Source organism: Colius striatus, chromosome 1 (assembly GCF_028858725.1).
Source record: "Colius striatus isolate bColStr4 chromosome 1, bColStr4.1.hap1, whole genome shotgun sequence".
Lineage (NCBI taxonomy): Eukaryota > Metazoa > Chordata > Aves > Coliiformes > Coliidae > Colius > Colius striatus.
Window position 1 is genome coordinate 59,641,334 of NC_084759.1, and position 23,057 is coordinate 59,664,390.

The 23,057-nt window shown below is 46.4% G+C and overlaps 1 protein-coding gene across 2 annotated transcripts in view; it reads right to left on the reverse strand.

Annotated features, from left to right (window-relative positions):
* Positions 1–776: 776 nt before the first annotated feature.
* Positions 777–23,057, reverse strand: part of CARS2 (cysteinyl-tRNA synthetase 2, mitochondrial) — a 39,044-nt gene continuing 16,763 nt past the window's right edge. The window contains exons 9-15 of one of the 2 annotated variants that reach the window (XM_061996693.1): positions 19,518–19,585; positions 15,680–15,746; positions 9,591–9,729; positions 6,839–6,962; positions 4,786–4,884; positions 1,643–1,885; positions 777–926 (exon numbers count right to left, since the gene is read on the reverse strand). In XM_061996693.1, the coding sequence (XP_061852677.1) occupies positions 846–926; positions 1,643–1,885; positions 4,786–4,884; positions 6,839–6,962; positions 9,591–9,729; positions 15,680–15,746; positions 19,518–19,585 (821 nt within the window). In that variant the 3' untranslated portion in view covers positions 777–845. The remainder of the gene's footprint in view (positions 927–1,642; positions 1,886–4,785; positions 4,885–6,838; positions 6,963–9,590; positions 9,730–15,679; positions 15,747–19,517; positions 19,586–23,057) is intronic. The other variant, XM_061996701.1, reaches the window with a different exon arrangement.

Sequence of the window (23,057 nt, forward strand, 5' to 3'; positions counted from 1 at the left end):
AAAGGTCCCTTCCAACCCCTACCATTCTATGATTCTTTTGAACGGGTTACTTGTGTGAATCATAGTTTCAAATCAGATTCCTTGTAGATGAATCTCCATTCTTATTTGTGTTAGCTTTCCATATATTTATCTAAAAGTAAGTGTGCCCAGAGGCCAGTACAGATGAGCTCAGCCACTAGAACACAGGTCACCTCATGAGTAAGGCAGGCCTCTCCCCAGCCACAGCAGCCAGGGAGATTTTATAACACAACAGGGCAAATGGAAAAAAGGTAATTATGCTGAATGTGTATATTGACTAATAACTAAACACATTAATTTGTATCTGCCCCATTCTGATGGCAAAATCCCGAGTGTGCTCTGGAAATCCCAACATACTCCGTGCAAACAAGTGACCTGAGACGAGACCAGAAGCCTCACAAGTTATCATGGTACAGCTGAAAATGTGGCAGGCCCAAACCCGCACCACTGCAGTAGGGAAGTTCTTCAAAGCTCCAAGTGTCACCTCCTCCCATGTCTGTGAAGAGCACAGTTGTTTAAACCAGTGTTCACCCCCAACACAGGCCTAAGTCCTTGTCTCTGCCTTCACTGTGTTTGCATTCTCAGTGCCAGGTCAGTGCAGGGCCCATGGCCAGAGGGGTAGCTCCTGCATCCGAGCAGAGCGGGGCCAGGTCAGGCACCACAGCGGTTCCCCTGGGTGTTTCCACCCGCCACAAGCCCAAACAGCAGTGGCACCAGCTTTGCACAGGCGATACTTTCCAAATAAAAGAGAGAACAGCTAACAAAGGTATTTGTATTTACAACTGCTGCCAAGGCAGCTGAAATTTTCAAAGTCCCAGGATGAAGGCTCAGCGGTTTTTTCCCTCCTCAGCCTGCTGCTGTGCTCGCCCTCCTTCTTTCATCTCCCAGGTGGAAGCTGCAGCTCGGTCCTGCAAGAAGAAGGAAGCAGGTCAGCACATGGGCAGGTGGGTGAAGATATGGATCTTTGACCAAGCGTGATGTAACAAAGAGAGAGGGTTGTTAGACACTGGCACGGGCTGCCCAGGGAGGTGCTGGAGTCACCATCCCTGGAGATATTTAAAAGACACATAGATGAGGTGCTGAGGGACACAGTTTAGTGATGGGTCTGGCACTGAGGTTAGTGGTGACACCACTGTTACTGCTACTGCTCCAAGCTGTAAAACAAGCCCAGGCCACTCTTTACAGTTAAGAGGGGGGATGTCACCTCTCTAGTATAGGAGGCTGCAGCAAGGTGTGGCCTCTCTCACATCAGTAAACTTCCACTAAACTCTGGCAATCACATTTTCATGTTTAAATGGCTCATGAAGCACAGCTCTACTTGGTGGCCAATACATGAGATCACCCAATGTTTGATCTCCTCCTGAATTTTTGGAGAGCAGCCTGTTGCTGTAAGGCAGTACTGCCCTGTAACTGCAGAAGTGGCTTCAGCTTGCATGGAGACGTGAGGCTGAGGAGGAACAGCAGAGAAGGCTGGCAGTGCAACCAGTCAAAGAGCTTAACTCCCACCTCCTGCTGCTGCCGTGCAGGGAACAGGGGATGACACCAAGAGCTGCCCAGGGTGCAAAACCAAAGGTTGCCTTTAAAAACACCACTAATGGCCTCACAAAGAGTCGGCGCTTTCTACCTTTATGTGGATCCCAAAGGCAGCGAGGTCTCCACGCAGCCTGTCACAAGCCTCCAGGAGAGGTTTCCTCTCCTGCATCAGCTGCTGCCTCTTTTCCTTCTGCTGGTGCTCGGGGCCCTCGGTGGGCAGAGCTTCCACTGGGCTGGGCAGCGCCAGCGCGTAGCGACGCACCTCTGCGCGGAACCTCACCAGCTCCTCAACCACGTTAGGCAGCACAGCAGAGCTGTGTCCTCCCACAGCCACCTGGAAATCAAACAACAGGCTGCTTTACAAACACCCAAGAATGACTGAAAAACAACCCAGCCTCGTCTCCTCTCTTGGTTGTGCATCTTCCATGTATTGGCACAATTCAAGTGTAAGGATCTCACTAATCCTGGACAAAACATTACAGTGCAGGCATACTCAGTGTTCACAGAACCATAGAATGGTAGGGGTTGGAAGGGACCTCTAGAGATCATCTAGTCCAGCCCCTTGCTAAAGCAGATTCACCTCCATGAGGTCACACAGGAATAGGTCCACGCAGGTTTGGAAACCTCCAGAGAAGGAGACTCCATATTCTCCTTGGGCAGCCTGTGCCAGGGCTCCCTCACAGGAAAGAAGTTTTCCCTTGTGTTTAAGTAGAACTTTATGTTCCAGCTCATGTCTGTGACCACTTGTCCTGTCACTGAACACTAGAGAAAAAAGTGTTGCCTCATCTCCTTGACATGCACCTTTCTAATACTTGTTCGTATTAATGAGGTCTCCTCTCAGTCTTCTCCAGGCTGAACAGCCCCCATTCCCGCAGCCTTTCCTCATCAGGAAGATCCTCCAGTCCCCTGATCATCTTGATGGCCCTGTGCTGTACTCTCTCCTCAAGTTCCCTGTCCCTCTGTAGTGGTTTTGCCTAGGCCAGTTTTTTTGGTAGTAGGGGGCTACAGGGGTGGCTTCTTTAAACAAAGAGTTGCCAGAAGCTTCCCCTGTAGCTCATAGGGCTGGGTCCAGTCAATTCTAAGCTGGACCCTGCACCTGACCCAGGCCTGGCCAATTAGTGATGGAGGTAACGCCTCTTTGAATAACATATTTGAGAAGAAGTTGCTGCACAGTTGCTAAACTGCAACAGAAACAGGGAGGGAGAATGTGAGAATATCTGCAGACTCCAAGGTCAGTGGAGAAGGAGGGGGAGGAGGGTGCTTAGGCACTGAAAGTGCTCCCCTGTGACCTGTGGTGCACCCCATGGTGAGGCAGCTGTACCCCTGCAGTCCATGGAGGCCACCAGGGAGCAGAGGACCCCATGCCGGAGCAGGTGGATGCCTGAAGGAGGCTGTGACTCTGTGGGAAGCCCACACTGGAGCAAATTCCTGGCAAGACCTGGGAGTCCATGAGGGAGGTGCAAACCAGGGGCCCTTCAGTTCAAGAAGGCCAGGGAGCTGCTGGAGAGAGGTCAGTGCAGGGCCGTAAAGATGATTATGGGAATGGAGCATCTCCCTTATGATGAAAGGCTGAGGAAACTGGGTCTCGTTAGCTTGGAGGAGACTGAGGGGTGACCTCATTAATGTTTACAAATACATAAAGGGTGGGTGTCAGGAGGATGGAGCCAGGCTCTTCTCAGCTATGTCCAATGAGAGGACAAGGAGCAATGGGTACAAACTGGAACACAAGAGGTTTCTTCTGAGAAGGGGCAGAAGATGGTAAGAAAACTGTAAATAACCTTATTCATCCTTCAGAAGTCAGGCAGGGTAGCAATAAATGCATTTATTTACTTTGCCTCTTTGTGGACTCTTCCACAAAACCTCTTCCAAAGCAGCAGTGGGATGTGGTTTGGCTGTGTGTTACGCCTCATAACCTGTGCTTTGCCATGGTAGATTTTAGTGGCATACTGCACACTTCAATTTGTAAGCTGGATGGCAAAGTCCTTGCTGCACCTTCCTGGCTGTCTGTATGCAGGTGCCTGCTGCACCTAGGTTATTGCTGAAATGAGTGTCTGAATGCTTTTCTCTTTTATATGCTGTGCTAGTTTGTCTGGGGCAGCAGAAAGTATCCATGAGAGATAGACAGAAAGGAAGGAGCAGCACATCAGACTCGTCTCCGCCCCTCTGCTCTTCCAGTGAGCACATCGGTCACGACCTTCATCAGGAAGGTCTGTGGGCTGCTGCACACTGGGAAAAAAAACAGTGCAGGGATTGTTCTCTGACTGTACCTCGAGCCCAACCACAACAGCTCAGCCTCCAGCCTTCCTCACCCCTTTCACAGGTTTCTCTCTTCTTGGTATTTAGCCCCAGATTTGAGCAGGAAAGGAGCACAGAACATCCTGCCAGTCTCCAACACCTTGTGTCATTTTAAATGCTCCCCTTCTGTACATCAGGATATCACCTCTATATTTACCAATCTCTTCCTGTGCAGGGAGGCTTTTGAGCTTTTCTCTCCTTTTTTTTCACCTCTCCTCCCTGTTCCTACCTTTCCAAGCACTAGAGGACCACAGAATGGTAGAAGCTGGAAGCAACCTCTAGAGATCAGCTAGTCCACTCCCCTGCTAAAGCAGGCTCACCTCCATCACACAGAAGGTGAACACACAGACACACGTCCAGGCAGGTTTCGAAACCTCCTGAGAGAGAGATTCCACACCCTCCCTGGGCAGCCTGTGCCAGGGCTTCAGATACACAAGGTACTTCCAACGACATCCCCCCATTGTCCGCTGCCCTCCTCTCCCTGCACCTTACCAGGACTCAAGGCAGAGCAGCCCCCTTTCCCGTGCCCTGGCTTCCTGCAGAGGAGCTGGACTCTAGCTCTTGCTGTGCAGAGAGGTCAACACCCCAAATATTCCCACAGCAGTCAGCTGGGGTGTGAGCAACCATCAGAAAGAGTAGGAGTACATGTAACAAGGCCAACTCCAAGGCCTCCAGTGCTGACTCTTTCTGGACTTGCATTGTCAGGGCACAAGTGCTGCAGAAGTCACAGGGGAGTACCTCTGAGAAGGACAAAAGCCCCCATTTTGTTCCACCTGCTCACACGCTCCCCTAAGACACCACAGCAGAAACAGCAAGTGGTGCACGAAGGTTTTACTAAAGCCATAAATAACTTTGTTAGGTTTGACATTTTCGGGTTCCATAAAACAAACACCAGCACTGCTATCCTACACCAGTACATACAGAAGAGAGGTTTCGTACCTGTCTTTCTCCAAAGGACATCCCAAGGGCATTAAAAAAGCCTTCTATATAGGAAATAATGCTTCCATACACCACAGAGCTTCTAGGAGATCCAGCATCCTGTTTAAAATACACTCAAAAGAAATTGGCCAGTCAATACGTATCACGGAACTCGGCATCTCTCTGTAGCCTAGTCCACACGGGGAAACTATTTACTCATTACATACATCTACCTCCACTAGGAACACCAGGAAGTTTTGCAGAGACAGAAAAGCGCCTCACACCACAAAGGGGAAAGATTTAAGTAAATGGGGGAGGGGGAAGAGCTTATTTCCAGCACATGCAGCGAGGAGGAGATGTGTGAAGCTTTACCTGTGTGCAATAAATGAGACTAAAAATAGCACCTCTGGGCATGAAAGGGCTGTGTGTGTGAAAACAAAAGAACAAAACCCTAGTTTCAAGGGCACCTATAAAATAAATGACTGGGGAAAAAAAAAACCCCAAACAACCCTAAATCCTTTTTTGAGTGCCTTATTGATTTGAGCAACAGGAAGGCTGCTTTAAGACAGCCGATGGCGTTTGGTCATGGCCCCGTAGCACCAGCAACAACAACAGAGCAGCATTTTTAACAACACACATATTTCTTTCTTTCCCCCATATTTATTTCACACACACACAAAAGAATATCAAAAGCCAAGCTTAAGTGATAGACTGAGAAGCAATTTAAGGGACTAACCTTTGCCTAAAGAAAACAACCAGTGATGACATACATGACCAAATTAGCAGCTGGTACTGGATTTTATCTGACACCTCCCTAAGCCACAACCTACAATTGGCAAGAGATTTGAACTGCAAAGAGCTGAAGCAGACCACTGAGGGAAACAAACGGGAATGTGCAAGCTAAGGTAAGAATGGTGAGAAGGTTAGAGAGAGGAACGAGTAATTATGTGAATTGACTCACACTTCTTCAGGAGAAAAACTAAGTGCAGAGTGTCAGTAAGAGGTAATGCTCAGGCAGACGGGCTGCACCCAGAAAAGTTCCACCATCACAACCAGAAACCCAAGCCAGCTGCCCCACCAGCATCCCATCCAGTTCTCAAAACAACTGACATAAGGAATGCAGGGGAAACAGCAATGACTGGCAACGTGAGGCTACTTGTATTAAAAGGGTGGCAGTTCTGTTACAAATCCCTGCTGCAAACCTGTCCAGGGCAGGCTGTCAACTCAGAGAGTCAGTTTGTAAAGATAAGGCTAAGGACAGAATGTAACACCAGCACTGAAACAGGACCAAGAGGATGCAGGTTCCCTAAACCAAACAGGCAGATTCTATCTTCAAATCAGTTACTACACTGTACTCAACATTTCTTTCACAGCACAAACAAGGTGGATGTGATGACAGCAGCAACTAAGGAGTACAGCAACAAGGCTGGGTCGCTTGCCTTGGGTGAGAAAGGGAGCTCTTGGTAAAAGGAGACCCCGAAGTGCTCCAGACTGTGCTCGCTGCTCAGGCCTCGTCCCTACCAAACGCCTCCTTTGGGTCAGCGTTGAGAGATCTTCACAGGCTCTCAACCCGCCAAAAGCCACCTGAAGACGGGCTGATGCAGGCAGGCAGAGACTGTAGCTATAACTTGCCAACAGCAGAAGCCACACTGTCCCCAAAGCTGAACCTGGGACAGCCTGCCAAAGCCCCCTCAGCAACCACAATCCCCCCCACTTCCCCAATCCAGGCTGATTTCTATGCATGGGTATTAAGCAAAGAAGACAGGCAAGAACATAAAACCAGCACTAAAATTAGCAGCGTGCCAAAATGGCTTGAGGCCTTTTGAAGACCTTAGGTATGAATAATAGAGGGCAGCAGGAAAGCAGCATAATCTGGACATGACAAAACACAAAGCAACAGCCGTACACAGTCCCTGCGACACGGTCAGGACAAATGGGCACCATTAAGGTCAAAGATTTACGGAGCTTTGTTTCTGCTGGTTTCTTATGTGAACGATAAAACTAATCTGTCTGCATTAAACAGTAGGACAGTGGACAGCTGTCATTTTCTGATCTCTGTATCCTAATGGGTTACCTTAGTAACAGCCTTAAGCTGTCTGTTGCCATGGTGAATGAGGTCCATAATTGCTGCAACAGCCCTGGAGGTGTCAAAGTCATCTGCAAACGCAGCCTTCACGGTTCCTTTAGTGTTGGCTAGCCTTCGAGAAGCAAAGGTAACGTTTAAGATAAGACAAACAAGGTGCCAGCAGCAGCACGCTGAAATTCATCAGCTATTCAGCCAGAGGGAGTCATGGAAAGGACACCGTCCTTTCCCTTCCCAGCCATCCCACGATGAGGACAACACGTCTTTTAGCTGCGGTGGGAAACACTCAACGCGTGTCAAAACCCACAGAGCTGCGTCCAGACCATAACCACAGGGCTAAGCACAGGAGCCAGCAACGGCCCAGCAAGGCTTGCCTAAATCATTTAAACCAGACAGAAAATGAGGCTGATATTAAGCACATTACAGAATCTGCTGAGTTGGTGGTTGTTTTTTTCCCCAGCAGTCTGTTTTTCAGGCTAACAGTGTGCTTGTCCCCTACAGCCACACCATCCTGCAGCGCTGCCCCGGGGGCCCGTTCTGTGGCAGGATCTGGCTTGGAAGCGGCCACTGCTTCTGTGCTTCCCAGGGGAGCCCAATCCCAGCCCCAGGCCTCCATCTGGCTTGGCCCAGATGCAAAAGTCTGGTGGGATCGTTCATGTCCCAACATCAAAAGCCAGTGGGCAACCAGGGCTCGTGGCTGCAGAATCACCCACAGGAGGGTGAGGGCTGCAGAGAGCTGCTGGGGCAGGCCAGGCTCTTCTACATGGGCAGGTGAACCAGAGTTCAGCAGCACTGACTCAAGGATGATAATACTCAGAGAGCAGGGTTAGCTGGGGGACCTCAAGTGAATGCCCCTGGGGCTCTCCAGAATGCTTTTTTCCCCTGTGTTTTTTCTGGGTGATTTTGGCCAGGAACGCCTGCCTTCCCTCAGGTATCAGATGGCTGCTGCCCTAACTCCCTCATAGAATGGTAGGGGTTGGAAGGGACCTTTAGAGATCATCTAGTCCAACCCCCCCTGCAGAAGCAGGGTCACGTAGATCAGGTCACGAAGGAACATTTTGCTTGGAAAATACCTTTAAGATCACCACATCAAATCACTAACCTCACACTGCCAAACCTAACACTAAACCACGTCCCTCAGCACCTCATCTATGCATCTTTTAAATCTCCAGGGATGGTGACTCCACCACCTCCCTGGGCAGCCTGTGCCAGTGTCTGACAATCTCTCAGTGAAAAAACTCTTCCTAATCTCCAATCTAAACCTCCTCTGGCACAATTTGAGCCGATTTCTCCCTGTCCTATCATTTATTACTGGAGGTACACGACCAGCCCTCACCTCACTATGATCTCCTCTTCAGGTAGCTGTAGAGAGTGACCATGTCTCAGTCTCCTCTTCTCCAGGCTAAACATCCCCAGCTCCTTCAGCTGTTCCTCATTAGACTTGTGCTCCAGACCCTTCACCAGCTTCATTGCCAGTCTCTGGACATGCTCTAGCACCTAGCACACAGCCCTCCCAGCAGTCTTCCATGCAAGCTTTCCCCTCTCTTAATTAGATACATGAATGATAGTAGGAGTACTCTTTTTCATTTTGGTTGGTTTTATACTTACTGTGCCCTCCCACATCCTCCACCAACCATCTACTTCAGCTTCCCCATGTGTCTCTCGTCTCAACCTTATCTCTCCCCAATGGGTCCCCTGCAGCCTCCTGTTGCAGGACTTGCTTTTGCCAAATACTCCAACTAGTTTATTCAACTCCACTGCTCTGTAACGTGTTACAGTGCCCCATGCAATCCATAGTTGGTGCAGCTGCAAGCTCTGAGCTCCCCAACAGGAAGGTGCCCCCACCACAAGGAAGCCATCCCTCGCTTGTACAGCACAGCCTGTTTCCCCTCTGATCCTCAATGTCCCTCCTATCCCCACTCCAGAACACTGTTCCCACTCGTCTTCTCAGCTTTGCACCCAACAGGGAGCATGTATTTCTCCTGGAAGATCATCCAGCTTTCCTAAGGGACTCCATAGAAGATTCTCCTTGCCACTGTCAGGGTCACAACAAACACAATTCTTTTCTTTCCCTGGCCAATTTCTTAGTAACCTCTTCTCTCCTCTGCTGCATGCCACAGTGCCAGACAGCTTGATTACAAGCTGTCATGCCTGAGGCATATTACTTTCCAGTGGTCCTCTTCTTTGTTCACTCACTAAGGCATAATTCTACTTAGGAACTGGGCAGCCTCACATTGTCAAGTCACAGCTTTGCCTTCTGCGTCACTCAGAAGGGGCAAAAATCACAGTCATTACAGTTGGAAAAACCTTTAAGATCATGAGGTCCAACCACTAACCTCAAACTGCCAAACCATGTCCCTCAGCAACTCATTTACAATGGTTTTTAAATATCTCCAGGGATGGTGACCACATCACCTCCCTGGGCAGCCTGTGCCAGCATCTAACAACCCTGTCAGTGAAAAAGTTCCCATGTTAGGACAGACACGCTTATTTATCTAGCAATACATAACATGGGTTTTAAAAATACAATGAGTGCAGCAGACCAAGAGGAAAAGCAACTGGCTAGAAAAAGAAGGAAAAAATGCTGCCCTTGGTGAGGAATGGCAGGAGGAAGACTGCTTCTCAGTCCTTGTCCTGCTTCTTAAACAGGACTCAGAAAGCTACTCTCTTCTGTCCTCTGAGCCCGTCAGCACATTACTGCTCACGTAATCACAATCTTTAAGATACAGGAGGGTGCACTTACCTTTCCCACAGTATGTCTTCTCTAACAGGGTCACATACCAGCTGTCCTTTGATATAATCATTTGCATCTCTAATAAATGAGGAGACTGCCTGAAGATGGTGCTTTGCATCATCCATGGTCTCGTCGCTAAATTCCACTGCTGAGGAAACAAGAATTATTGGAGATGTTGTCTGTTGTACATGGGAACAATATTCTGTGATGAAATCATTCAAGAAAAGTTTGTTATTCATGATGGCAAGCTTCTCTTACAATTAATTGCACATTCAATTAAAAGATGCCATTCTTTATTCATATTAGGTGAACTAGATCAATATAAAAGATAATCACTGCACATGACAAAGTATAAGCTACTGGAGAGGTATCAGAGTGATTCAAAAAGTGTCTGGAAGCTGTCTGAAGCAATAGCTACTTGACTTTTTTTCATTATTGAATCTCTCTGAAGTTATTACATTTGGATTGGCTATATTTCCAAGTGTTCCCCCAGATTTACATTGCCAAGACAGTGAGACCTTTGATCTCACTGCTAATTTTTCTTCCTATTTCAATCTAGGCAGACAGAATCTGTATTTAGAGACCTCTAAAGAGACCTAACCCTCGCCACTGAGTCTTTGAGGAATGCAAGCACTTACAGGGTTGCTGCACCAGCACCTAAAATCTAGATGGACCTGATATGTTACAGTCTAGATTCTGCACAAGATAGACAAATCCCGTCACAGTAGCAAAGCTAAACTGACCGTATCAGTTTTCAACAGCGACTATTAGAGAACAAACAAATTGCTTTAACTTGCAAAGGCATGTCCAGGATGGGATTCATCACACCCCACTCACACACTTTACATCTAATCCTCTCATAGTCACTGTAAAGAAAGATGAAATCCTGAGGTAAATGATTCGCTGCATCCTAAGCAGAGCTCTGCTTTAAGATGAGATCTGCCATGCCCTAATGCTGTGGTGCTTCTCTTCCATCAACTGGAAAGCTGAGACCAGTCCCTGACTAACAGGATCTCCCTGCACACAGACACCTTTGCCCTCCAGGTCCATCAGCCCATTTCACCTCAGGAACTGCCAGCCTCCGCCTGGACTGGCCCCGTCACTTCTTTCGTGAGCTGCCATCAGCAAGAGGCATTTTCTTTTTCATTTGTACAGGAACATGCAGTTTTCTGTAGAAGAGCACTCAAACCCCACACCAGACAGCTCACCTGACTTTGGTGAAAGTTGTGTCCAAGGACTGGCCTAACTTTACATGCATTTCTTTCCACAGTACCACACCAGAGCTGCTTACTTGAATCACAGAATCAGTTTGATTGGAAAAGATCTTTAAGATCATCAAGTCCAACCACTCACCTCACACTGCCAAGCTCAACGCTAAACCATGTCCCTCAGCACCTCATAGAATCATAGAATGGTAGTGGTTGGAAGGGACCTTTAGAGATCATCTAGTCCAACTCCCCTGCAGAAGCAGGTTCACCTAGATCAGGTCTCATAGGAACATGTCCAGGCGGGTCTTGAAAACCTCCAAGGAAGGAGACTCCACAACCCCCCTGACAGCCTGTGCCAGGGCTCCCTCACCTGAACAGTGAAATAGTATTTTCTTATGTTTAAGTGGAACTTTTTGTGTTCCAGTTTCATCCTATCATCTATGTGTCTTTTAAATATCTCCAGGGATGGTGACTCCACCACCTCCCTGGGCAGCCTGTGCCAGTGTTTATCAATCCCCTCACTGAAAAAAATCCTTCCTGACCTCCAACATAAACCCCATCCAGCACAACTTGAGGCCACTTTGTAGCCATTTCCCGCATGACCTCTGCACTAAGGCACATCCAAACTACAGCTTACAGCCTGTTCCTAATCACACCAGCACTGAGCATCACCTGCAGTTCCCGCAGCAACCTCACCTCTGGTCCTGCACACATCACGGCCAACTGCTTTGTGCAATTACCCAGCACAGACTTTTTAGAGCAGACAGTCTGAGCAAGGGGTCAGATCACAGAGGGCAGAAGCAGACAGATGTGAGACCCAATCTCTGCTCCATTTCCCTAAATCCCAAAGCAGCCTAACTGTTTAAACAGACTTTCCATAGGATTTACCCTCGTATAACTGAGGCCTAAGTCTGGACTCGTATTTGTCAGATTTTCTACCTGTGTGTGATTAAAAACCCGCCTCACTGCCTCATTAACATCGGTTTTAAAATTAAGCTTTACTCCACTTTTAACAAGACTGAGGTACAGACCTTTGAGAACACCAAGGCACTGAAAGAGATCACTTATGTCCACTGAGATTACTCAACTGATTACTCTGGTTGCAGGAACTCTGTGAGGAATGCTTGATGAAAGTTTATCCCATCGAAGCCTGCTTTGATTAAAGCCATTCTTCTTCCCTGATCCGTGGCACTCTCCCAAACCACCGCCTCCAGGCACTGCAAACCCACCGTGCAGCACACACGAGCCTGGCTCTAGCAGGCTTTACCCTGCTTCCTACCCCTTCCCTCCTTTGCCATCAAAGGCATCGTGGCTACAGCACCAAATTACAAAACTTAAGTTTATTAGCACTATCAAGTAATTAGAGACCAGACGGCCCAAAGCATCACACACTTTGCTCAGGTTCACAAGATCGCCAGAGCATCTCTGGTGACCTGGAGAGCATTTTGGGAACAGAACACCCCTGCTTGCAGCAGGCACACAGCCTTTTGCATACAGCAAACCCACTGCTGATGAGATGCTGGAGGAAAAGGGGTCGAACTAGGGGGGTCGAACTGCTGAAGAGCAGCTCTGCAGAGAGACCTGGGAGTCCTGATTGATAATAAACTAACCATGAGCCAGCAATGTGCCCTCGTGGCCAAGAAGGCCAATGACATCCTGGGATGCATCAAGAAGAGTGTGGCCAGCAGGTCAAGGGAGGTTCTTCTCTCTTTCTACTCTGCCCTGGTGAGGCCTCATCTGGCGTCCTATGTCCAGTTCTGGGTTCCTCAGCTCAAAAGGGACAGGGAAGTGCTGGAGAGAGTCCAGTGCAGGGCCACCAAGATGATCAGGGGACTGGAACATCTTTCATATGAGGAAAGACTGTGGGAAGTGGGGCTGTTTAGTCTGGAGAAGAGGAGACTGAGGGGAGATCTTATTAACATCTATAAATATCTAAATGGTGGGTGTCAGGAGGTTGGGACATCCCTTTTTCCTATAGTACCTAGTAACAGGACAAGGGGTAATGGGATGAAGCTGGAACACAAAAAGTTCCACTTAAACATAAGAAAAAAACTATTTCACTGTTCAGGTGAGGGAGCCCTGGCACAGGCTGCCCAGAGGGGTTGTGGAGTCTCCTTCCTTGGAGGTCTTCAAGACCCACCTGGACATGTTCCTATGCGACCTGATCTAGGTGAACCTGCTTCTGCAGGGGGGTTGGACTAGATGATCTCTAAAGGTCCCTTCCAACCCCTACCATTCTATGATTCTATTAAAAGCAGTGTGTCAACAATGGGTCCCACAGGGCTTCAGATCCAGCACCTCTCATTTTAATCTACCCCCAGAAGTATCTTGGTAGGTGAACTGGTGGTGGAGCATCATGCTGCTACCTGTGGCACCTAGGAAAGACCTTTTTCCCAACAGCACCAGGTGGGCAAAAGGGTGGTAACTCAGGCCAAGAAGGGGACAGCCAGAGGCACCAGCCAAAGCAGAAGGCCCAGATCCCACCACTGCCCTCTGAGTTCAGCTTAACCCCAAGCAGCTCCAGCCCCACCAGCCCAAAAGGGTGATGGAGCATAGGGCCCCTGCAGACACATGTTGTGCAATGCTGATGTCCTTCATCAAGGCTTCTCCCCTCTGACTTTTCTCCTCCTCCCCACAAGCAAGGCATCTAGCTTAATCGTACCTGTGTCAAGGACTGCCATGGGAGTGCCCAAGACAAGGACTGCTGAGATGCATGAGCTGTTCCCAGCTGTCAGGCACTGCCCTCATCCACGTACCTATGGATCAGGTCTGAAAAACATCTTCAATCAGCATGGTAACATCACCCACTCATATCCCTAAACCTTGATTCTGGCCAGTGTAAAAGGCTCTCCCTTCACAGGCAGGCATGGCAGGCACCATTGCCAACAGGCTGAGGCTACGAAAGCCTTTTTAGGAACAAACAGATGGTGCCTGGGATTTCACTTCTAATAAAAACACCTAGGAAGCAGACAGCAAGATGAGAAAGAGTGCAGTAAACCTATCTTTAGGCCAAAGTGAATTGGCAGCAGACACAAACTTGCACGCTGAGTAGTAAATACCCAACCTGGGACTGACTCTGGCTCTTCATTGGACAGCAAAAAAACTCCTCACCCTGCCTCACAGGGTGGAAGTAGCAGGGGCAGCAGACCTTTGAGCAATCCCTACCTTACTGGCATTATAGTCTGACAGAACACCACTGTATACTTTCAAAGCCACCTGTACTCACACAGGTAGCCCTCTGATTTTTATCATGGGAAAGTATTTAATTTAGAAGCGAGGCAAAAAGAAAGGGTCACATCCTTCTCACAGAGGTTCAAATGCAGCCTGCTGACACACAGTGGAAAAGGCCTGCAGGCAGCTCTCATGCAGGGCTCCAGTGCCTTTCCTTGCCCTGAGGCAAGCTGAGAAACTGCCAGCCATTCAGCTTTTGTTTACAGGCCAAACATATATATAGAGAGATACATATATATATATAACAGTGTTGTAGATGTCAGCCCTTTTCTTCTTTTGTTTGAAATACACATTTGCTCAAGACTCCCAAGTGCCTCCAGCTGCAGTCAAGGAGCCATTTAAGTGTGCACAACCTATTTCACCTCCTGACAGAGAGCCAGAGGAAACAGTCAGGTATGCTACTGTTGTGCAGCATCGCCCTAAATCAGCCAGGCATGTCTCTATCCCACTGCCTCACCCTGTGGTGGCTGTGCTCCTCACTGCCTGCCCCCTCTCCTGCTCCAAACAGGGACTTGTTCTGCAGCAAACCTCCCACTCGGATCCACTTCTCCCTTTGTACCATGGTGGAGATTGGCACTTAATAACCAGCAGTCTCTTTACTATCTCAAGCTTCATGATATTTCAGGGATACATGGCATTCCCAATGCTTTCAGCTGCCTTAGGAGAGGAAGACTCCACCAGGGAGATCAGATAGGTGGCTCCTGCAAGCAGCGAGAGCCACTGACAAGCAAGAAGTTGTCTCAGTCCAATGACTGCAAACCTATAAAGGCTTGCAGGACACTGCACGTTGACAGCTGCTGGCCAAGCCACAGAGCCTGAACCACAACAGTTCACCAAATCCCATTGCTTTACCTGGGGCAGCTAGAGGCCCCCTGAAATGATGCCGCAGATGTTGTTCCACCATTGCCTTACCATGCTAGGATGGTCAGCAAGCCAGATGATCCAGGAGCAATTAGAACACTAGCATCTGCTTTTGGCCTGTCCCAATAAACTAGTAAAAACACTACCCACATGAAAACCTTTTCCAGTTCAAAGTAGCATCTGCCTGCTGGAAACACCACAGTGTGGACAGTGAAGCTGACAAAACCTCCCACATCTCTGCGCCCCAGCAGTGTTTGCCAAGCTAAGATGATCACTAGGTTCTCAAGTACTGGTGGTAAGCGAGCTGCATTGCACCACAAAACTGCTTGAGCAGTCAGTAACACCACAGGACAAAAGATAATAAACACAGTACGGAGATAAAAAGTTACTAGCAAGCTCTTGTCATACTCTACGGGAATGTAAGGCAGAGCTCTATCTAAATACATCTCCTGAAACAGCTGATCATGACCGAAATACAAAGGACTGCAACAGATGCAACCCAGAGAAGGAGGTAATTCATTAATTGAAAGTACAATTAATTGAGAGCTGCAATTAACTGCAGCTCAGGAAGGTATGTAGATGAATGGTTTTGTACTGTGCTGGGTAGACCTGTTTCTCTACAGGACAGCCACAGAGCTGCCTCAAGGGTAAGGCTGACCTTTCCACCTATGTGAGGGGAAGCGTGAGGCACCGTGAGGCGGGCCACTCCACCACACCATCTCTGCACCCAGCTTGGCATGTGTGAGGAAACACACCGATAGGTCCACAAATAAGGGGAATTGAGTTCTTTTTCCTTACCTGCACTGTATCTGCTGCGCAAACAAAACATCCTGAATTGATCCGAGGAAAATTTCTTCAGGAAATCCTAAACTCCAGCCACAAAAAGACAGTTTTAGCACTACATGAAATAATTTCTCCAGGAGCTATTCCACCTCCTTACACTAGTTTCACAGCATATTTCAGACACACTAACATGACAAATAACCCAGCTTTGCAGTTTATATAGGCATAAAGACAGGCACAAAGCTTCAAACTATAACACTGGTTTAAGCCTAGACTAAACAAATCATATAATAATTTCAGTTGGAAAAGATCTTTCATTTCATTGAGTCCAACCACTAACCTCATAGCCCAACACTGAACCACGTTCCTCAGCACCTCATCTATGTGTCTTTTCAATATCTCTAGGGATGGTGACTCCACCACCTCCCTGGGCAGCCTGTTTCCTCTCAGGGAAAAAGTTCTTCCTAATCTCCAAACTAAACCTCTCCTGGTGCAACTTGTCCCCATTTCCTCCTGTCCTATCACTCATTACTTGGGAGAAGAGATCGACCTTCACCTCACTACAACCTCCTTTCAGGTAGTTGTAGGGAGTGATTGTGTCTCCTCTCAGCCTCCTCCAGGCTAAACACCGCCAGTTCTCTCAGCTGCTCCTCATCAGGCTTGTGCGCCAGACCCTTCACCAGCTTCATTGCCCATCTCTAAACACACTCCTGTACCTCAATGTCCCTCTTGTAGTGAGGGGCCCAAAACTGAACACAGCACTCCAGGACTGGCCTCACCAGTGCTCACTACAGGGGGACAATCACTACCTTGGCCCTGCTGGTCACACTATTTCTGACACAGGCCAGGATGCCATTGGCTTTCTTGGCCATCTGGGCACACTGTTGGCTCATATTCAGATGGTTGTTGATTAACATCTCCAGGTCCTTTTCTGCAGGACAGCTTTCCAGCCACTGTGCCTCAAGTCTGTAGCATTGCATGGGATTGTTGTGGCCCAAGTGCAGGACCTGGCACTTGGCCTTATTGTACCTCATCCAATTGGCCCCCAGCCTGTCCAGGGCCCTCTGAAGAGCCTTCCTGCCCTCAAGCAGATCTACGCATCCACCCAGCTTGGTATCACCTGCAAACTTACTAAGGGTGCACGAGATCCCCTTTAGATGGTTGATAAAGATATGAAACAGAACTGGCCCCAGTACCGAGCCCTGTGGAACACCACTGGTGACTGGCCACCATCTGGATTTAACTCCAGTCACCAGCACTCTCTGGGCCCAGCCACCCAGCCAGTTCCATATACTCCAACTGCATGTAAGATACATGTGTATACATACATACAAGGTATAAATATACACCCAATATCAAATGTAAGACACTGAAATGTACATTATAATTATGATCAAATGTACACTGTATAAAGACCTTGGCAAAAAAACCAAACTTAAATGATCAGACCAAGACTGGGATTCAATCTTGCAAGAAAGGAAGCTCCTGAGTTTTGCAAAGTTTATGAAAAGAAGAAAGATTTCTTGAAAAAGAAAGCATGTGCACTTTTTCTGCAGGACTAGAAAATGAAGGAAAATGAGGAGTAAACAAAATACAATTTTTCTTAATATCATTAGAATTTATTTGTATTAATTATGAAACCTTGGTAATTTCACCCTAATATTTATCCAGCTTTACAAACAATTTACTATATTTACTAAATTTACTACAGTAAATACAGTAAGTATACTATTACTACTAGTGTAATTAAATTATACTAGTGTATAAAGAACTATTTAAATGCTTTGAAGGCACACTGATAAACATTCAATCACTTCCAACTCTGCTCTCAGCAAGGCTGAACACCATGGCACATTTTTCATGTGCAATTTGGTGAAGTTTATAACACTGAGGTGCCATTGAATTAGAAAATCATGAAGAAGTTAACATAAATAAGGAAAGCATAGAAAGTGTCATTTGCTTAAAGATGCACATTTTGAAATCTAGCCTCTGCTACCAGTCTGAACCAGCCTGAAGAATGCTGACTCCACTACCTTCAACATGCTGTCTCAAGTGAAAATAGAAATAGAGGCAATTAGGGCAACCTAAATCAAGAAACAGACAGTGATACTGTTTGGTTTGCTGTGTGGTTTTCTGTAGTTTTGTGGTTTTTTGGGGGGGTGGGTTTTTTTTGAGGTGGGAGGGGGGCATGTAGCTTTTGGTTTGGTTTGTTTTTTTAAATAAACTCTGTAGAACTGAGTGTACCTGATGTGTCCAGGAGCTTTATGCCAATATACAGAGGTAGACCAATACAAGTAAACTGCAGAAATTAATTCCAATTTGGGAAAGGAACATTCGAACTGTAAAAATCAATTCTGTGTTTTGTTAAAAATGGAGTACAGATAAGTCACACAGCTCTTCAAAGCCGTCTGCTCGGCCCTGTGTTTATCACAACATTTGTTTTGGGGGAGGTGCAGAATTAATATCTGTTTAAATAAATGAATAAAAATCAGAGAAGGAGACAAGGGGGAGGGAAAACAGAGCAGCTGGGTATGGAGGATGCAGAGCAGCTGTGGCTGGGTGATGACCTGGAATGCAGGTGGCTGCTGGCAGGACCAAGGGAAGGTCCTGGACAGGCCTCCCCTCTTTCAGAGCCAGCATCAAAACTTCCATGTAAGGTTTAATTTTCAAAAGGCATGAAGGTTGCACAGGTAGAAAGTTGTTTCATTGGACTGAAAATTGCTTACAGGTAAGCACTAATACTTATTAGCCACGACTAAGGGCAGAAACTCAAAGCAGAGACCCACAAAGGAAGAGAAGCAGGTCTGAAGTTTGTTTTCTCAACATAAAGAAGTCCCACCACAGACACAGAGAGGAATCTTTCTACATGTTATTTTTACCTGCACATATTGCATTCACGGTCATTTCTTCACCCCGTTCACAACATCTGCTGAGACTTGGGAAATCTCTGTGAAAACTATGAGCGATGGGTAATGTTCCCGAGGGAGACCAGGGCTTAACTGTACCCAGGCAGCATCAGGAGAATTAAGAATAAAGAAGCTGATATTCAACTCTTTTTTTTTTTAAAGGGATTTTAATTAAGTCTTCCAAGAGGGCAAAGGGGAACATATGTGCTGAAACAGCTTCTCAAGCTTTGTCTAAAGGAAGGAAACTACCCACTCCTAGCAGTAAGAGTCAGTCACCCCAGGAGCCACCATAGCCTCAGGCACGGCTGTAGAGCACATGCCTGGCAGGGAAAACCTGTTCTGGGCTGCACCAAGAACTGTGGGACATGGGAAAACAGGATATATTCACAGAGCTTGCAGGTATGAAAAGACAGAGCTTTCTCTGCATCAGCAAGGTCACAGTATAAAAATAAAAGGGAATATGAGAGGCCACTGGCACAGCACAGTTAGTTGCAGGACATCTAATAGCTTCCTGACAAAATGCTGACACTACCTCCCACTTCACTTAAAGCACAACAAGGCAAAACACCTGCTCCTCTCTAAGACCCCAAAAGTATATGTGCTATTAAGAGTAGACAAAAGAAAACCAATCACTACAGAACAGAATCATTTATGTTGGAAAGACCCTTGGGGTCGTTGAGTCCTACTGTAAACAATTAACATAGAAGTATTGGGCACAAACACTGCTCGTACAAACACTCTCAGCTCAGCAAGATCCAGGTTATAAGCAAAGGGTTTCTCACATCCAGATCCACACTAACAGGTAGACTAGTCCTACAGAAACACTCCACTTTAGGTCTTTCACTGCAGTATAGGCACAACACCCCAAAGTTTTCCTCAGAAGAGGGCTGTGATTCATATTTACATATTGCAAACATACATTGCTTCAAACCACAGAAATAAATTACCTTAATTGTTATGTAGTTTTTTAACGACTTGGACATTTTTTCTTGACTTCCTTTAACATGTAAGTGCCCTAGAAGAAAAATAACAAACAACTAATCAGGATAAATGAGTTTCTGAATAGGGAGTGAGTGAGAAACACTGCACTGAGAGGAGAGAAAAGCTGGTGGCAGCACATGCTGTGATGGATACGTGTCAGCCATTTCAATACAACACATAACATTTTTCAATAGCTTTCTCTGTAGTCCTGCACACTTCTCCATCCTCAACTTTCCCTGGCCAATTTTTAAAACAAAGGAAAATAAAATGTGAGTGGTTTTAAATAAACAAAATCGAGAAACAAAACATCATCACCGTAAGCAGAGACTTAATAAGGAAGCAGCAAAAATCTCCCTGCCCAAAACCGATACAGAAACAAGCAAGCAAGCAAATACTTTTCAATCTTCACAGAAAAGTACCTTAACTACTACTCTTGACTTTTCAGAAATATTTTAAGGCCTTTCACGATTTTTCCAGTGATCTCACATTACAGTGTTCTGGAAACTCAAAGCATTTTCTGTACTTTTTACTTGCTGATGGCTGCTACACTGTTTTATTTCATCCAAAGGTTTATTGTGCTGGTTCAAAATACCTTAAGTGTTAAATGAATTTTCTGCACATTACCTACTTCTCCAGATTTTGAGAAGACTGAGGAAAAGAAGGGGAAGGGATGTAGCTATGATACCTAATTTAGTCTTCATCGCGTTTAGGAGAGTGTACATAAAGCTTGGCTTCAGGAATGAAAGTTCTGTCGGAGCAAGACAAGAGATATGTACAACCTGGGGTTGCCTTCGAGGGCATCATCTGTGCTAGCCACAGCATCACTGCTGGTGGAAAACATCAGTTATTCACAGCACCAGAGAGGTGCTGAATGTGTAGCCAACAAAAGACTATTCAGGATCATTTCAGAAATCGTTGTTAAAAGCCTTAATTGGCTTCTCCTAATAAAAGAGTAATCTTGTAACTTATGGAAAGCACCCACAACTAATGCAATTTTCAGGCATGACCTGCAGAATCTAGCACTTAATCATACTTCTAAGCATGAACCGTTCTCACTCTTTTATGCCACACCAGCACTCTGCATTCTTTCACATTTGGCAGTCCAGCATTACCAATGCCTCCAAGTCCTCTGCAAGGACAACACACAAACATACTTCTGCTTGTACAGCTGGTGCCAGAAGTGGCATTTTTGCTCTGCAGCCCAAGCAGCTGTCTGAACTTTGTGCTGCCCACTGCACAGCAGCTTTTGCAGCCTTGCCTGGAACCACCTGTCTTCCACAAGTGGATAAAATCCCCATTACACTCGTCTAGATAGTAAAGCAATACACTGAGGCCTGGTAAACATATGTGAAAAGCATCTGGTTTCACTTCTTAGCTATTTCAGACAATGACTGAGAGCCATGGGGATTCTCTGTACAAAAGCTACCTCCAGCCCTACCCCAGCCACCTGGAAATTTAAGTTTGCACAACATGCTTTACAGAGAGTAGGAAAGAAGCAAGAGATCTATGGATACAGAACCAGCTACAGCAAAAATCTGCAATTAGACCAGAATCTCATTTTTACCCTGTTTGTCCTGACTGGTGGGAGGTAAGGCCATTTTCACCACTGCAGGGTTAAACTCTGGGCCCTCAGTCAGGCTGTCAGAGGCACTGGACACCCGCAGCTCTTGCACCTCAAGTGAAACTCACAGACTTCTCCTAGGAGAAGGGCCTGGGCATTATTTTTTTCTTTCACAGAGGTACCCAAACACTGACTGACTTGGCATTGATTGTGTTTTCCTAATACAATACAGGTAACATCTGATGTTCAAAACCAATATTGCTCTTCAAGAGTTTCAGCACTTAAAATCATTTCATTAAAGAATCACAAAATACAAGGATTTTCATAATTTTAGCTTGGTGCTCTTCCCAGAGTACAAATAGTCTAAAAATAAAAGTCCCTATAAAGAAGATTTATCCCCAGTGTAGGGATCTTCTTCCTCTAATGGGGATTGCTCCTCCAATTCTGAGTCTACTAAAATCCTGAGGTCTGTTACAAGAATAAATTGTTTCTGAACATAATTCACTCACCCTAAATAATTCATGCTGTTGTCCTCCAGCAAAATTTTCTGACTTAATGAACGTAATCTGTCAGCTCTTAGAGAACCTCAGTGTCCAAATTGCCCTCAGCGTCAATTTTTGTTGCTGTTTGGTGGTGGCTGTTTTGTTTGTCGGTGGTTTTGGGGTTTTTTTTTGAAGAAAAAAATGACTATCTAATGTCAAAGAGTATTTCCTCTATAGTTTCAACTCCAACCTTGAAAAACAAACAAAAATCAGATTCACTGGTTTTCAAGACAACTTTCTGCCTGGCAGTAACCAGAGCATCTCAGTGGAAGTGCAGAGGACCTGACGAGCAAAACACACTTTGGAGGATGTGACAGCCTCAGGACAATTGGTATTGATTTATAACAGGCTCTACACTGGGAATTGAAACTAGAATTCAACATTCTTCCTTTACAGTACAAATATATATCAAAAAGAAAGCCCAAGTAATTCCCAGAGCATAGAACAGATATAACTCTGCAAGATGTCTTAGTGTACTTTTTGAGCTGCTTCCCTGAGTAAGAGATGCACAAAGCACTGCTCAGCAAGAAGAGAGACTGCAGATTTGAAGCTGACTGTTGACTTCAGACATCAATGGGAACAGCACCAGTACCATCAGACAATGACGTAGTTCAAAGCACGGTGCAGCACAAACTTCAGTGAAGCACTATTGTACAAAGGCAGCAAGGGGCACTTCTACAGAATGTCAGGCAGCATCATATGTTGAAGAACCAGCAAATAAAGGACATCTCTGTATAGTTTAGTCAGGCACAGACAGCAAGGTCACTTCTCGGGGAAGAGAAGGTCTGCAACATCTATGGGCTACACCAATATCGTGGAGTCTCCTTCTCTGGAGGTTTTCAAAATCTGCCTGGAGGCGTTCTGGTGTGACTTGATCAAGACAACCCTGCTTTAGCAAGGGGGTTGGACTAGATCTCCCTTCCAACCCCTATCAGTCTGTGATTCTATAATAATACCAAGTCACTCACATTCCACAAGAAAGCAGAAACACATTAAAGTTACTTCCAGCACTAGAGAGGGTTAAGGGACCATAGTGAGGAGACTCCATGTCTCCACTTTTCCACAGAGATAAGGGATGAGTAAGCTGGTCTTCATGGAGCCCACAGATGTCACTGACATCCTTGTCTCCACTCACCACAACTTCTTTGACCATGCCTGACCAGACAGACAAAAGTATCCAACTCACTTGGTCTTCAACATGAATCTGGTTTCTCATACCCATCACTAGGCATAATGCCACTGGTGGATAAAAAACAGCCTCTCAGGAGAACTGAAATAGTTACAGGTAAGTGAATTGTGCACATGGGACATCCAGTGGTTGGCTGATGCAGCAGTGTCTGCCTGCAAGGCTTCTCCCACATTTCAAACCATATAAAACATCCCAGCTCAGACATTTCTCTGCA